The sequence below is a fragment of the Nansenia antarctica genome, assembly GCF_963989245.1.
Source record: "Nansenia antarctica genome assembly, chromosome: 1".
NCBI lineage: Eukaryota > Metazoa > Chordata > Actinopteri > Argentiniformes > Microstomatidae > Nansenia > Nansenia antarctica.
Genome location: NC_137674.1, coordinates 113738548 through 113753547, shown reverse-complemented (window position 1 = coordinate 113753547; position 15000 = coordinate 113738548). Strand labels below are relative to the sequence as shown.

Below are 15000 nucleotides of genomic sequence, written 5' to 3'. Positions count from 1 at the left end.
TTGGGGAAGGTGGCGTGGGGGTTGTAGTCCGCCTGGAAGGTGGTCTTAAAGGTCTGGTCGGGTCCATCTCTGTTGTCACCCAGGAACGGGATGTGTGACGCCCGCAGGAAGGCCTTCCCAGTGAGCGGGGCTGGAATCAGAGAGCTGACAGCCGCCATGGAGAAGGAAAGCAGCTTTCTGACGCCTCTCTCTGTTGTGTGTCTCGGCTCACGTTACCTCTCCTCTCCTGTCGAGGCTATCAGAGATGTGAGATGTCTCCCTTATTCAGATGGATGGACAGAAGAGCCCAGTGCAGTGGCCTCACCTTGGAGACTTGGACAACAGGCAGAAGAGAGTGATGATGTCACAGTCCTGTCGCCTATGACATGAAAAGAATGAGCAGACCAAACCATCACCATCAGTCTAACCTAACATCTCACAATCAAATGAAAACATGTTTTAAACATACTCCCTACTGAAGTTCCACCTCCTATTTCCTATCAACCATTATTCAGTACGACAGTACACATCCTCACTCACTCACTTGAGTCAAACCATCCCTATTCCATTTAACCATCAGGATTATTATTTGTGCTTTTTTGTGTGTTTGCAGTCAGTTGCAAAGAGTAAACAACGTCATGTAAGGGAGACATTAAAACTCACTTACCCGTTCCATAGTCAAGAGCGTCACTTTGAATGGTTGTAACAGACACGGGTCAAGGGTCTTCTATGTATAATTGAACACGCTGGTGGATGACTTTACTGTATCACTTTACATTCTCACGTTGCTCAGTAGCCTACAGCAATGCAACACGTGGCAGGTTGTTTTGAAACGTGTTCTTTTGTCACCATGGTTACGAAATATCTAGCATAGGGTTGCCTAGGCAACAACTCCATAATGGTGTTAATATTTGACTATTATTTTATCCTCATACCTATGTCTTATTCAGGTTATCTGTGGTACAGCTAATCAGAGATATGACATACAGAGATTATGGAATCAAGATCAAGAAATAAATGTTTTAAAGTATTTGTAGCTGTATATTGTTTTTCAAATATTGTTATTAGGAACACGTATTCACTGTTCACACCTGACAGGTGAGGTAGTGACCTCATAAGGGGATTTATACTCACGCAGTTCAACACTTCCAACAGCAGAGGGCAGTCAAACTAAATTACCTGCTGGCACCCGCGGTCTTTTGAGATGGCTGTGAATTCACAATTTACGGTGAATTATTCAGCGAGTGAAGAATTAACAGTAGTTTATTTATTTTACCTAGATTCTAAACTATTCTAAAGTGTTTATAGGTCTACTTAGGTTAGTTTCGTCTAACTTTAAAAACCGCAATCTGAGCCAGAGGAGGACCGGACGTGATGTCATAAGACTTCCGCCTCTTTTTTCCAGCCTCTTTTCGTTGAGGCTCAGCTAACGGCCGGGTGGGTACACGTTTCTGTCCACAACATTTTCACTGAAAATCGACTTAAAAAGCCTGAAAGAGGTTTTTATATTATTTTATACTGTCATAGAAACACTGAGGTCGCTCCGTTAACACTCCGAGTTCCATAAAAACCGTTCGGATGTGACATTTGAGACTAAATATGACAGTTGAAACAGGAGCAGCTCGAGCGCATGTGGCGGAGTTACAGGCCTGCTAGCCTGCTAGCTACAGCTGCTAGCTGCCAGTTCACTGTCAACTAAGAACTGTTTAAAGACATAAAAATGACGACTTGCTGAAAGAGAAGACCCTAACCCTAAACAGTATTGTAGCTAGTGTGTGTTTGTTTGTACGCGGATGTCTTAGAACAACTTCCAGCCTTATTATGTAACGTTATTCTATTCAATGCATGGTGTATGGTTAGCTGACTTGCTATAAGCTAATATGTGGTAGTGGCTAACTGCTAGCCTGCTAGCTACAGCTGCTAGCTGCCAGTTCACTGTCAATTCTGAAGTGTTTAAACTTTAAAGACATAAAAATGACGCCTTGCTGAAAGAGAAGACTAAACAGTGTTGTGGCTAGTGTTTGTATGTTTGTACACGAATGTCTTAGAACAACTTCCAGCCTTATTAACGTTATTCTATTCCATGCATGGTGGTTAGCTGACCTGCTAGTAGCTAATGTGTCAAATTCTCTTTTTCTCAGCCCGCAAATATGCTAATATAGCTGCCAGTTAACTGTCAATTGTGAAATGTTTAAAGACATAAAAATGACGACTTGCTGAAAGAGAAGACCCTAACCCTAAACAGTACTTTGGCTAGTGTTTGTATGTTTGTACGCGGATGTCTCAGAACAACTTTCAGGCTTGTTATGTAACTCAATTGTTAATGTGATTCTGTTCAATGCATGGTGGTTAGCTGACCTGCTAAGCTAAAGTGTTAAATTCTCTTCTAGCCCGCAAACATGCAGATCTTCGTGAAGACGCTGACGGGGAAGACCATCACCCTGGAGGTGGAGCCCAGTGACACCATCGAGAATGTCAAGGCCAAGATCCAGGACAAGGAAGGCGAGTAATGCAAACACATGTTCTATATATATATATCTGTTAGATCCAGGACAAGGAAGGCGAGTTGGCCAGACGTGTTGGGCTGTTTTCAATGTCCAGCAGGATGTAGAAATGACATCATAGCAGTACTACGTTTTGGAGCTTTGTGGACTTTTACAGTTTATAACTTACGAAGACACGCTGCTGTCATGTCAGGAGTTAACTATATCTACAGGGTTCCCACGGGTCCTTGAAATCCTTGAAAGTTAATGAATTTGAGAAAAAGAAATCAAGGTCTTAAAAGTTTTTGAAAATAGACATGGGTCATTGAAAGTGCTTGAATTCTCCTCTCTCTCTCTCTTTTTAATTGTTGTCTGTGAGCGGATAGTTCCTATTATATAAATTCTCATCTAGAACTGTCTCAAACTATGCCGCGTTGGGTCCTTGAATTTGAGGGAATTGAGTCTTGAAAGTCCTTGAAATGTGCTTGAATGTGATGTTTCAGCAGGTGTGGGAACCCTGTATCTAACATACTTTGTATATCTAACATACTTTTTGTATTTCTAGGCATTCCTCCTGATCAGCAGCGTCTGATCTTCGCTGGCAAGCAGCTTGAGGATGGACGCACACTGTCAGACTACAACATCCAGAAAGGTAAGGGAACTCTAACCCTACACCCTACACACTACAATCAGATGTCTGTCACAGCAATGGTTGTGTTGATGAGCCCCATGTGAAATGTCTGCCTGCCCTGTGGTAACCTGACTGCTGCTGTCCCCTGTCAGAGTCCACCCTCCATCTGGTTCTGCGTCTGCGTGGAGGCATCATCGAGCCTTCTCTGAGACAGCTGGCCCAGAAGTACAACTGTGACAAGATGATCTGCCGCAAGTAAGTCCAGCAACTGAAGACAACAATGTTTGTGGAAACTGTTTTTGAAAGTTTCGGAAGCCTTTGTGTGTCTTGTTTCTGTATTATTAACTGTGATGGGATTGATTACCTGTCACTCCCCTCAGAAGTTACAACATAGGGTTAGGTGTGTTATCATAGGGTTAGGTGTGTCATTACTATCTTAGGGTTAGGTGTGTTAGAGTAAGGTGTGTTGTCATTACTGGCTGGCAGGCTCGGGCCACACTATGGCACAATGCCATCATGGCTTCTTTCCCCAGGTCATTTCTGTCCCTTCAGTGTCAGGAGATTTGACTAAGATGGAAGCTTCTTGTAGTAGGCTCAACCATCACCATATGACGTATATATGCTAAGTAGGGATATAACAAGGCATCACGAGAGGACAGTTAATTATTGATACAAATGAAAAAAATTAATAGTATCGCGATACTGTTTTAACCCTTAAAAACCAACAGCGCATGTTCTCATTACCGTAATTCCTGAACTATATATGCTATCAAAAAATGTGGACCTTCTCAAAAAGCAGTCCCACTCCCGTCTGGACGGTTCTCAACGGTCTGTTCTCTGTTCCAGGTGCTACGCTCGTCTCCACCCTCGTGCCGTCAACTGCCGCAAGAAGAAGTGTGGCCACACCAACAACCTGCGCCCCAAGAAGAAGCTGAAGTAGACGCTGAGATGTTCTCTGTGGGCGAGGGTCAAAACTATCCTAATCTGTTCAATAAATGGTAAACAAACAACAACAAAAACAGTTTTGTCTGACATTGATTTCGTTTTTGTTCTAATGTGCCAGGTTATCAGAGCCGTGTTCTGTAAGAGGTGTATAGTTCCATGGATGTGAGCGACTGTTAGTTTGTGTAATAAGCATCAACAAAAATATCCAATGATGCAGGTGCATCTTATGCATTTACACAGGCACATCAGTCCTGACATCCTGGTTATAAAGCAATGATACATGAGAAGCATAATTCTTTAAAAACTATTTAATGCTGAACATTTATTTGTCTACTAGGTTGAGTAAATCTTTAATAGATTGTAATAGACCCCAAGTGTTTGGGTTATACGGTATTATGGTTGTTTTGGTATTTACGTTTAAGTTTAGGATCTGAACATTTAAGTTATTCATCCAAATCAATGGGGTATATTTCATAATTTTGATTTATTGCAAATCTTAGACTGGCTTTAAGTCAGAGGGTAGGCCTCCCCCAGAATTGAACAAGAATTGTTTTAATCATCTCTGAGTCGTAGAAAAGTCCAAATACCAAATGTATGTGAGGCTCTTGAAGTCGGACCCTGTCAACTCTCCTCTATTCAAGTCATAAGAGAAGGGAACATTTTCTTCATTCACCACAGCCTGATGAAAGTACCTTCAAAGCAGTGAACAGGATTTTTATAACGAGTGGGAAAACGGGTTTGAGAGGTCAAAACTAAATCGGACATCTCTGGCCAAATTAAAAAGATGTATTACTGGCCAGAAACCAGAACTAAGGGGAACTTGGAGGAAATGAAATGTAAGGCAACACATTAATTAAGTAATGTAGCTGTTAATTGGCTACTCTACATCACAACATTTTGCTGGTGACACTTGGAAGAGAGAACTGGATAATTAAAGTCATTCTTATTATTTAAACTATATTAACCATTTCTCAGTAAAGATGAGACCACCATTTTCACATTATAAAGTTTTAATGAATAAGAGAACCGTGTACAAATACTTAAACTTGACAGTTCCACAACATGTCTGATCCCACACAACAACACGACTACATGAGCTCCTATGGAGAAAGAAACCAGGCAAGTTTGGACAGTCCAGCGCCACTGAGGCCCTGGTGATGAAATACTGAAATGCACCTTCATCCTTCAAGATGTTCTCACTCATCTAGTATGACATATAGAAACCTTGCTCTCCTAAATCCAATTGGTGATCACTTCAAGGAAAGACAGAAGGTATTTATAGGTATTTGAACCAGCCCCTAATACTGACTTGGGATTATTTGAAAAAGCTTGTTGCTGAGGTATTTTAAGTATTAGTGGTTAGTTACTCTGACATGTCACACAAGCCACATTGGGCTGTTACAACACCACAGATGTCACACTAGTTTTACTGAATTGTTACCCAGGCAATTCAAGACGACTGTAATTGCAATTATTTCCATGATCTAAAATGACTACCTGACATAATGGGAGTCCAGTTTCATACGTATGAGTGTGCTGCTTCCAGTCATGTGGGTGAGAACAGTAAGTAAGTGCATCTTTGGTTCTGCATTTGTGTTTGACTCCAGTTAGTTACATGCATGATCACCTAAGACACCAGCCCTAACCCTAACTATGCATGATCACCTAACACACCAACTATGTCTGCTGCTCTAAAGGCTGGAGATGGGCAGGTACAGGACAGGTAACATGGATCTGACCACATGACACACACACACACACACACACACACACACACACACACACACACACACACACAGTGGGCAGCACTTACATGTCATCCTTGATAGTCCATCACACTGTTAGGTACAAATACAACTTTATGTCATATAAATGTGACGCCAAAGGCAACATAACATTGTTAAACAGAAATGCTTTTTTTTTTATGTCAAAATGAGCAAGAATAGGCTTTGGTGACATTATCTAAAAAGTACTTAAGTACATGTATTCCTGCGAGGTATTGCTAAGTCAACAATGATTGCACCTTATTAGCCTAGATCAGAAGCGACGGGTCTCTATTCTCACGGTGCGCATCGGTGAAAGTTCAGACACCAGTTTCGCTAGGCATTGACAACATCGTACCTTTTCACTAAGAATAATACTAATAATACTGCTTGTGCTTTTACATCTAGTCATTAAAGGTTGTACAGTAGGGTGGGTTCTTCACTCAAGGTCCGCGTGCGTAACTCACACTAACCTGACGTCAACAGGGAGATGATGCGTCAGCGTGTCGAGTTACGCACGTTGATCTCTAAGGACGCCACTCATGCACATTTCTTGGCAAGTTGCTTTGCTGAGCTCATGCAGTTTTTCCCATTGTGTACCTTAGTGGTAAGTCTTCCTTAGTGGTAAGTCTTCCTCAACTCCAGATGCACCTTCCTCTAGGAAAACTCATTGTTATGGCCTCTGTTAGTGTGATACAATACAAAAAAATCATAAAAGTATTTGACAATAATATGATAATATTAAGTAAACAATAATCTATGTGGTGCTGTTTGTAAAGTAGGCCAGTTGTCCCCAGATTTATGTAAATCTGACTAGATTAATTCATCTACGTCCTCTTTTCTAGTAGATTTATTTTTATAAATCTCAGCCTCCATCAGCATCACAATATTTACTTTAAGTCTTTGTTTTGAAATACACAAAAATGTAACTTAGATGTAAATCATTGAGATGTACACTGCTGGATGTGTTCTATATTGTAACATGTTGTTCAACTTTACAAACGGCACCTCATAATATTCTGGTTCCTACATTGTTAAGCGTCGGTCCAGATTCAGTTCAACAACATGTTTTAAGTTCAAGGTAAGTTAAGGTAACCTTGCCAGGCTGACCGAATCAAGCAGAAGATATACACTCACTGAGAACCTTGTTAGGAACACTTTACTGATACTGGGTAGGGCCTCCCTTTGCTCTCAAAACAGCCCCAACTCATCGTAGCGTGGATTCCACATGACGTTGGAAACGTTCCTTTGAGATTCTGGTCCATGATGACATGATTGCATCACGCAATTCCTGCAGATTTTTCAGATTCCCGATTTTTCAGGTGCACTTTCAAGCTGTGAACCTCCCGTTCTACCACATCCCAAAGGTGTTCTATTGGATTCAGATCCGGTGACTGGGAAGGCCACTGAAGAACACTGAACTCATTGTCATGTTCATGAAACCAGTTTGAGACGACCTTTGCTTTGTGTCATGGTGCATTATCATGCTGGAAGCAGCCATTAGAAGATGGGTACACTGTGGCCATGAAGGGATGCACATGGTCAGCAACAATACTCACATAGGCTGTGGCATTCACGCAATGATTGATTGGTATTAAAGGGATCAAAGTGTGCCAAGAAAACAGGTGTTGACAGGTGTGTACAGGTGTACAGGAGTTCCTAACAAAGTGCTCAGTGAGTGTACATGAACGTGGTGTAAAGATCGGCTAAGAACAGCTCTCTTTGTGAGGTATGAATAATAAAAACAATACTGTAACTCTCTCACCAATCACCTAAAAAACAATGACTGTACTGTCTGGTGTAACTGTCTGGTGTAACTGTCTGGTGTAACTGTCTGGTGTAACTGTCTGGTGTACCGCAGTGGGAAGGTGAACCCAAGGCGTCACTCCTTCACTGCAGAGATGTGCTTCAACTAACGCTGTGTTGCTCTGGGCTCCGCTCCCTTTCTTGTCCGTCACCCTCAACAATCCCTTCTTCGCTCGGTGCGTCTCAACAGTGTCAGGTGACTTCCTTCCTTCCCAGTAAACAAAGAGTCCAAAAGACGTCCTCAGGGAAGCCGGGATGTGGGTCCAGATGACGTCTTTCTAGGACGTCCAGGTGACGTCTTTCTAGGACGTCCAGGTGACGTCTTTCTAGGATGTCCAGGTGACGTCTTTAGGACGTCTTATGGACTACAGGAGAAGACGATTCTGTAGTCCATAAGACGTCCTAAAGACGTCATCTGGACGTCCTAGAAAGACGTCATCTGAACCCACATCCCGGCTTCCTTGAGGACGTCTTTTGGACTCTTTGTTTACTGGGTTCTCTCCTCTCCTCTCCTTCATCTGCCCTGACCCTGACATGACCTTTAGTGTTTTTCAAAATCAAGTTAAAGATGAAAGAAAAGGAGACAGAAGGAGGGAGGAGGAAGCCACTTAAGTCTGTTGAGACGCGTCCCTGGTTTGTTTGTTTCTGCGGAGGCTATTTGTCTATGAGCTGGGCGAGGCTCTGCCGCAGGTCGTTCAGGTCGTAGATCTTCACGTCCAGGATGTCGATGACCCGCTGGACCTCGGTCTCCGCCTGGTCCCGCTCCTCCTGGGAGGACGCCAGGCTCTGCTCCGCGCTCTGGACCCGCTGCTCCAGCTCCGTGTTCCGCGTCTCCAGATCCTAAAACACCAAGGATCAAAAAACAAAAAGGTCAGAGGTCATATTCTCACATGAAAGTCTAAGGTCATGACCCGGAGCAAGTGGATGAGTTTGCAACATTGTTGCATAAATTATTTCTCTGATTTGCGTTCTCACAGCCCTTCATGTAAACAAAGTAACATACGCAATCGAAGCAACAGACGTGGTAGTTAATTGGTCAGAAAATTTTAAAATTGCCCGTTCGTCCCGCTCTTATCCAGATCAACACGCGTGCGCTGTTGTTTTCTTATGGACTGCCTCGATGTGTCGTTTTTAATCAGAGTGAAACCACCTTTTCAAGCGGAGCATGCGTCGGTTGTTTGCTCCAGGAGCGACTTCGAATGCGCGTTCTCACAGCTCCAAACGACGCAGAGCAAAGCGAATTTGATCCTAAACTCTGATTCCAAGTGAAGCAAATGTTCTAGTGAGAACACACCCTTAGTGACATACTTTTACTTACTAACGCCTGGGCCACAGCATCTGCTTTAGGCCTTAATGGGCCATCCATGAAACCCCTGGATGACAGCTACGTCACAAAGACCACTACAGATCAGGTATATTTTCTATGACTAATAGCCTGTATGACTGATAGCCTGTATGACTGATAGCCTGTATGACTGATAGCCTGTATGACTGATAGCCTGTATGACTGATAGCCTGTATGACTGATAGCCTGTATGACTGATAGCCTGTATGACTGATAGCCTGTATGGTGATACAGTGGGGTATGTTGGAATGTTACCATTTCTTTAGCTGTGTAGTTTGACTGAGTTCATATCAACGTGTGGTCTAGAGGATGTCTGGTCTAGATTTCATGGGAACAGCTGCAATGGAAGTATGTTGAATTAAACAGTCGTTGATGTGTTGAATACTTATTTCCCCCACTGTATATATCTGTCCCTCTGGAAGCGTACCTGGAGTCTCTTCACCGTCTCCTCTCGCTCCCTCTCCAGCTCGTGGAAGTCGGACTTCTTGCTCTGTAGATTGTGGATTTCCTAAAAAGAACAAACACACCAGAGTAATAAAAATGACGTTCTTCAGGACTCTACTCATACTAGATGTATTATTATCTCTTCTCTTTTCTCCAAAGTACATATAATACAGGGCTCTCAAGTCTCACGCATTGGGCGTGAGACACACGCGGCGTGTGAGCGTGTGAACGGGTTGAAATGCGTGTGTCTCACGCCCAATGCGTGAGACTTGAGAGCCCTGTATAATATTTGCCAAAATAGATATGGGATCGCCACTGACCCCAGAATATAATTCCTGTCAATTAGGTGCCAATCAGGTGTCAGTCACACACACCTGTGACTGACATACACCTGCCAGCACTTGAAGCTCAAAACGAGAGTGAATACCAACAGAAGAATATTGCAGGGGATTTTGGCACATTTCTTTGGGCCTCTACCCACACTATTAGCTGTGTTGCTCATTCCACGAATGCATGATCCTTACAAGTTGTACGTCGTTGTAAAGGTGACTAATCAGGCTTTCCAACGATATCAAATACAATACCAATTGGTGTTATTAAACGAGAGGAAGAATCGACCGAAATAACGTTTCCAATCTTTTTTGGAGGAGTTTATATATTGTGATGCCATTTCTCTCCAGGACCCTTTGGGTTTTCACAACATGGCTCAATCATACTATGCAAATATAGTAGAAGCAAGCTTGTAACATATTCTCTCCAAATCGAATACGTGTTAAAAGTGACAAGTCATTTCATAATGTCAGGATTCAATCCATCTAATACAAATATGCAGAAAGCAATTTCCTCTGAACGGAGCGTGCATTACAAAGTATCTTCAAGGGCATTCACTATTCAGGTAAGAAGTACTCAGACAGCTGGGGAACAACCGCTTTTGATTAACTTGTGGTCACGATGCGAGTTTAGTTTACTGTAAACTCTCTCCCTGGTTGGGGACAGTGCCTTATTCCAACAGCCTCTCATTCACACATTCACACACCAATGGCTGCAAGCTACCATGCAAGGCGCCGGCCCGCTCACTGGGAGCAATTTGGGGTTCAGTGTCTTGCCCAAGGACACCTCGACAGGAGGGGCCGGGGATCAAACTGCCGACCTTGCGATCGTTAGATGCCGGCTCTACCTCCTGAGACACAGCCTCTACCTCCTGAGACACAGCCTCTACCTCCTGAGACACAGCCTCTACCTCCTGAGACACAGCCTCTACCTCCTGAGACACAGCCTCTACCTCCTGAGACACAGCTTCTACCTCCTGGGGTTAGGGTTAGTCAGGGTTAGTCAGGGTTACCTGGTCCTTAGCTCTCAGCAGGGTCTCCAGCTCCTCCAGGTTCTGGCTCAGCTCCTCCCTGCCGGACTCACTGGGCCGCCCGCTCTGCTCCAGCTCTGTCACCTACACACACACACACACACACACACACGCACGCACGCACACAGGTTACACACACACACACACACACACACAGCCAGGAACACTGGTTACAAAGATACATGAACACACACACACACACACACACACACTCAACACTCACCAAATATTATAAAACTAAACGTTTGATTTCACCCAATCAAAACAAAGGAACACTATGGGCCGGTTTCACAGACTTGGGCCTAGTCAAGACTAAATCACACCTTAAATTTAAAATAAAAACAACAATGCTTTTTAGTCTAGGGTTAGGGCTAGGGTTAGGCTAGGGTTAGGGTTAGAGGGTTAGCCTTGTCTGTGAAACCGTCCCAATATGATCGAATAATTTAATTCAGAACACTAATGGTAATGTAATAATGTGTGTAAGACGTGTGTACGACGTGTGTAAGACGTGTGTAAGATGTGAGTAAGATGTGTGTAAGATGTGTGTAAGATGTGTGTAAGATGTGTGTAAGATGTGAGTAAGATGTGTGTAAGATGTGAGTAAGATGTGTGTAAGATGTGTGTAAGATGTGAGTAAGATGTGTGTAAGATGTGTGTAAGATGTGTGTGTGTAAGATGTGTGTAAGATGTGTGTAAGATGTGAGTAAGATGTGTGTAAGATGTGAGTAAGATGTGTGTAAGATGTGAGTAAGATGTGTGTAAGATGTGAGTAAGATGTGTGTAAGATGTGAGTAAGATGTGTGTAAGATGTGTGTAAGATGTGAGTAAGATGTGTGTAAGATGTGTGTGTGTAAGACGTGTGTAAGACGTGTGTAAGATGTGAGTAAGATGTGTGTAAGATGTGAGTAAGATGTGTGTAAGATGTGTGTAAGATGTGTGTAAGATGTGTGTGTGTAAGATGTGTGTAAGATGTGTGTAAGATGTGTGTAAGATGTGTGTAAGATGTGTGTGTGTAAGATGTGTGTAAGATGTGTGTGTGTAAGATGTGTGTAAGATGTGTGTAAGATGTGTGTAAGATGTGTGTAAGATGTGTGTAAGATGTGTGTGTGTAAGATGTGTGTAAGATGTGTGTAAGATGTGTGTAAGATGTGTGTGTGTAAGATGTGTGTAAGATGTGTGTGTGTAAGATGTGTGTAAGATGTGTGTAAGATGTGTGTAAGATGTGTGTAAGATGTGTGTAAGATGTGTGTGTGTAAGATGTGTGTCTGCTCACCAGCTGAGAGTACAGACATGCGTTAGCTCCCTAAGCTAACCGAACTTTCGCATTTCTTCCACAAGGGACACCCAAGTCTGACTGTCAGTCGGTCAGACGCACAACCTGTATATACATCACTGTCGGCCCTAACCCTAACCCTGTCCTAGCCCTGTCCTAACCCTGTCCTAACCCTGTCCTAACCCCACTGGTGGAACGAGCTTCTCACTGCTGACAGGACTGCAGAGTCACTCCCTCTCCCCCGCCGGAGACTGACAACCTGACAACCCGTCTCCTCAGGCTACACCTTAACTATCCCTCCCGAGACGTCCACTTCCCCTCGACAGTTCCTCTACTGGTCATAGAAACATTCTTCTTCTTCTACGTTACCAAGCCAACAGCCTCAGGCCCAGCAGAGGTGACTCTCTCCTGCTGTGATTGGTGGACAGATGATTCACTTCCTTAGTCAAATGTGTTTGTTGTGAGTCGCTTTGGATAAAGACGAAGTCTAAATGTCAAAAATGTAAAAACAACACAATGATGATGAGCTGAAGACCTTCTAACCCCAAATGTAATAATGGAGCTTTTTAAATTCCCTATTCCATGTCCCAACTTATCATGAAACTGACAGGATGAAGTGTAGATTGAGGGGGACTAAACTAAACTAAAAGGGCTTGTAAAGCTAACGTTAGCAACAGCAGATAACTTACCAACTGTGTTCCTAAAACAGTGTTCCCCCCCCCCCCCCCCCCCCCCCTCCCCATCCCTGTAAAACACTCTAGTTCATTTCCGCAACTCTGCTATTGTCAAGAAACGCAAGGCAACATCTGACAGAGCAGTTCAGGGACCCGTGTCTGTCTGCAGTGTCAGAAAATACCCCCGAAATAAACCAGCAGAGCTCCTCAGCACAATGGGAAGTGTCTGGAGCTGTGGGAGCCTGGAGCAGGGCTTATTTTAGCGCCATGGAGGAGATCCTGCTGGCCAATGGCCTGGCTGCTCATCCACTGGCCATTTGTCGTTTCCTCTCAAACTAGGCCGGGGGGGGGGGGGGGGGGGGGGGGGGGGGGATATACTGTCCTGAAACCGCCTCATGTCCTGCCAAGCCCCCTGGGGACATGGTCTACTTCCACCACCTGGGTGAGAGGAGGGGGGACGGACGTTGGGTTGGGATGAGATGGATGGCGTTTCCCTTCAGAGGCCGCGAGCTGCTAAAACAGCGTTAGTGTTGACAGACACTTCCTGCAGATTTGTTGCAGCGGTACTTTAATCTGCCACATGAAAGAGCCTCATTAAGCCTGTCCAAGGGCACCACTTTCTCTCTTTTTCTAAACCAAGTTAGATGCATGCTGGGTAGAGACTCTGCAGTCCTGCAGGGTGGTTCCACCCGCGGGGCGCCAGGACGGTGGGAAGTCGTGACGGAGTTCAGCCTGACTGCTGCATCACTTTTCAAAAGATGCCGGTCGAGAGAGAGAGAGAGAGAGAGGACGCTGGCGTTGCTTGTTCGCCGCTTCTCCGCCCGAAATCTACTAGGTGTAATTGCAGCAGACAGAGTAGATTGTCCTACAAAGACACTTAGATTTAGATTTAGTAATAAAACAAATAATTAGACCCATATACTTTCTTTTATTTATTTTTTGTTTCTTTTTATTTTACTACTCAATCTTTTCAGTTTGTAAAGCGTCTTTGAGTGTCTAGAAAAGCGCTATATAAGTCTAATGTATTATTATTATTATTATTATTATTATTATTATTCACGTAGAGGACAGCTCTTTCTTGCTGGCTGGTTTTAACTGTTCTCCATTTCCCTCTGTGGTCCAGGGAGGTTTGATTATCTGTGTCCTCAGAATTATTAAATAATTATGTACAACCGTAAAAAAAACTATTCTTGAATGAATGCAGACAGACAGGATCTCTCTCTCTCTCTTTCTCTCTCCCTCTCTCTCTCCCTCTCTCTCTCTCTCTCTCTCCCCTACTCTCTCTCTCCCCCTCTCCCCCCCCTCTCTCTCTCTCTCCCCCTCTCTCCCCCTCCCCCCCCTCTCTCTCTCTCCCCCTCTCTCTCTCTCTCTCCCCCTCTCTCTCTCCCCCTCTCCCCCCCCCCCTCCGCCCCTCTCTCTCTCTCCCCCCCTCTCTCTCTCCCTCTCTCTCTCTCTCTCTCTCTCTCTCTCTCTCTCTCTCTCTCTCTCTCTCCCCCTCTCTCCCTCCCCCCTCCCCCCCCCTCTCTCTCTCCCCCTCTCCCCCTCCCCCCCCCCTCTCTCTCTCTCTCTCCCCCTCTCTCTCCCCCCCCCCTCTCTCTCTCTCTCTCACCTGGTCTCTGAGTCTCTCCGTCTCCTCCTGGTAGTCTTGCAGTTGTTTCTTCCACTCCTCCACGCTGGTGTTGGCCTCGTGCAGCGCTGCCACCAGCTTGGCGTTGCTGTCCTGCAGCGTGAACAGCTCTGCCTCCAGGTTGATCTCACATATCGACCTGCAGGGAAACAACAGCAATGATACGTCAATAAAACAACCGTCTCAAACCAGCCAGAAGACAAGAGGATATGTTTGGATAGGGTTAGGGTTAGTTACCCTAACCCTAACCCTAAGACCACTGGAATAATAATGAGCGGCTGTGTCTCAGGAGGTAGAGCTGCTGTCTAATAATCACAAGGTTGGCAGATCAGCGGTTCGAGCCCCGGCTGGCCACATGTCGAAGTGTCCTTGGGCAAGACACTGAACCCCAAAATTGTAGCTTGCTGTGAATTTCTGTTCTGTGTTATTTTTGTTTTAAAATTGGTGTGTGAATTTTAAAAAAAGGCGATATATAAGTGCAGTCCATTTACCAATAATAATAATAATAATAATAACTTTTATTTGTATAGGGCTTTTCCTGCAAACGTTGCAGCTCAAAGTGCTCCAGTCATTATATAATCATAATCTAATTATTTAGCCATAAGAACGGACATGTCGGCTCCAGATCTGAGTTCTGAGGTAGAATGCGACACCCTCCGTACTCTGTTAA

At 44.2% G+C, this 15000-nt stretch overlaps 2 protein-coding genes across 2 annotated transcripts in view; one reads left to right on the top strand and one right to left on the bottom strand.

Annotated features, from left to right (window-relative positions):
* The first annotated feature begins 1369 nt into the window (after positions 1-1369).
* uba52 (ubiquitin A-52 residue ribosomal protein fusion product 1) lies at positions 1370-4103 on the top strand. The gene is made up of 5 exons (XM_080542345.1): positions 1370-1416; positions 2370-2481; positions 3028-3114; positions 3246-3348; positions 3940-4103. Exons 2-5 carry the CDS (start codon positions 2379-2381, stop codon positions 4031-4033), a joined length of 387 nt encoding a protein of 128 aa, XP_080398471.1. The 5' UTR covers positions 1370-1416; positions 2370-2378; the 3' UTR covers positions 4034-4103.
* Positions 4104-8261: 4158 nt separating this feature from the next.
* The window catches only part of LOC308167800 (homer protein homolog 3-like), a gene marked incomplete at both ends in the record, with an annotated part of 20067 nt that continues 13328 nt past the window's right edge, over positions 8262-15000 (bottom strand). Inside the window, 4 exons of the mRNA XM_080542278.1 lie at positions 8262-8447; positions 9380-9460; positions 10739-10840; positions 14313-14469. Of these exons, the coding sequence (XP_080398404.1) occupies positions 8262-8447; positions 9380-9460; positions 10739-10840; positions 14313-14469 (526 nt within the window). The remainder of the gene's footprint in view (positions 8448-9379; positions 9461-10738; positions 10841-14312; positions 14470-15000) is intronic.

Excerpts from the sequence above, each read along its gene's own strand:
- uba52 (XM_080542345.1), top strand. The coding sequence starts at position 2,379 with ATGCAGATCTTCGTGAAGACGCTGACGGGGAAGACCATCACCCTGGAG. Across the intron at positions 2,482-3,027 it reads CAAGATCCAGGACAAGGAAG|GCATTCCTCCTGATCAGCAG; the intron begins GCGAGTAATGCA and ends TTGTATTTCTAG. Across the intron at positions 3,349-3,939 it reads GACAAGATGATCTGCCGCAA|GTGCTACGCTCGTCTCCACC; the intron begins GTAAGTCCAGCA and ends TCTCTGTTCCAG.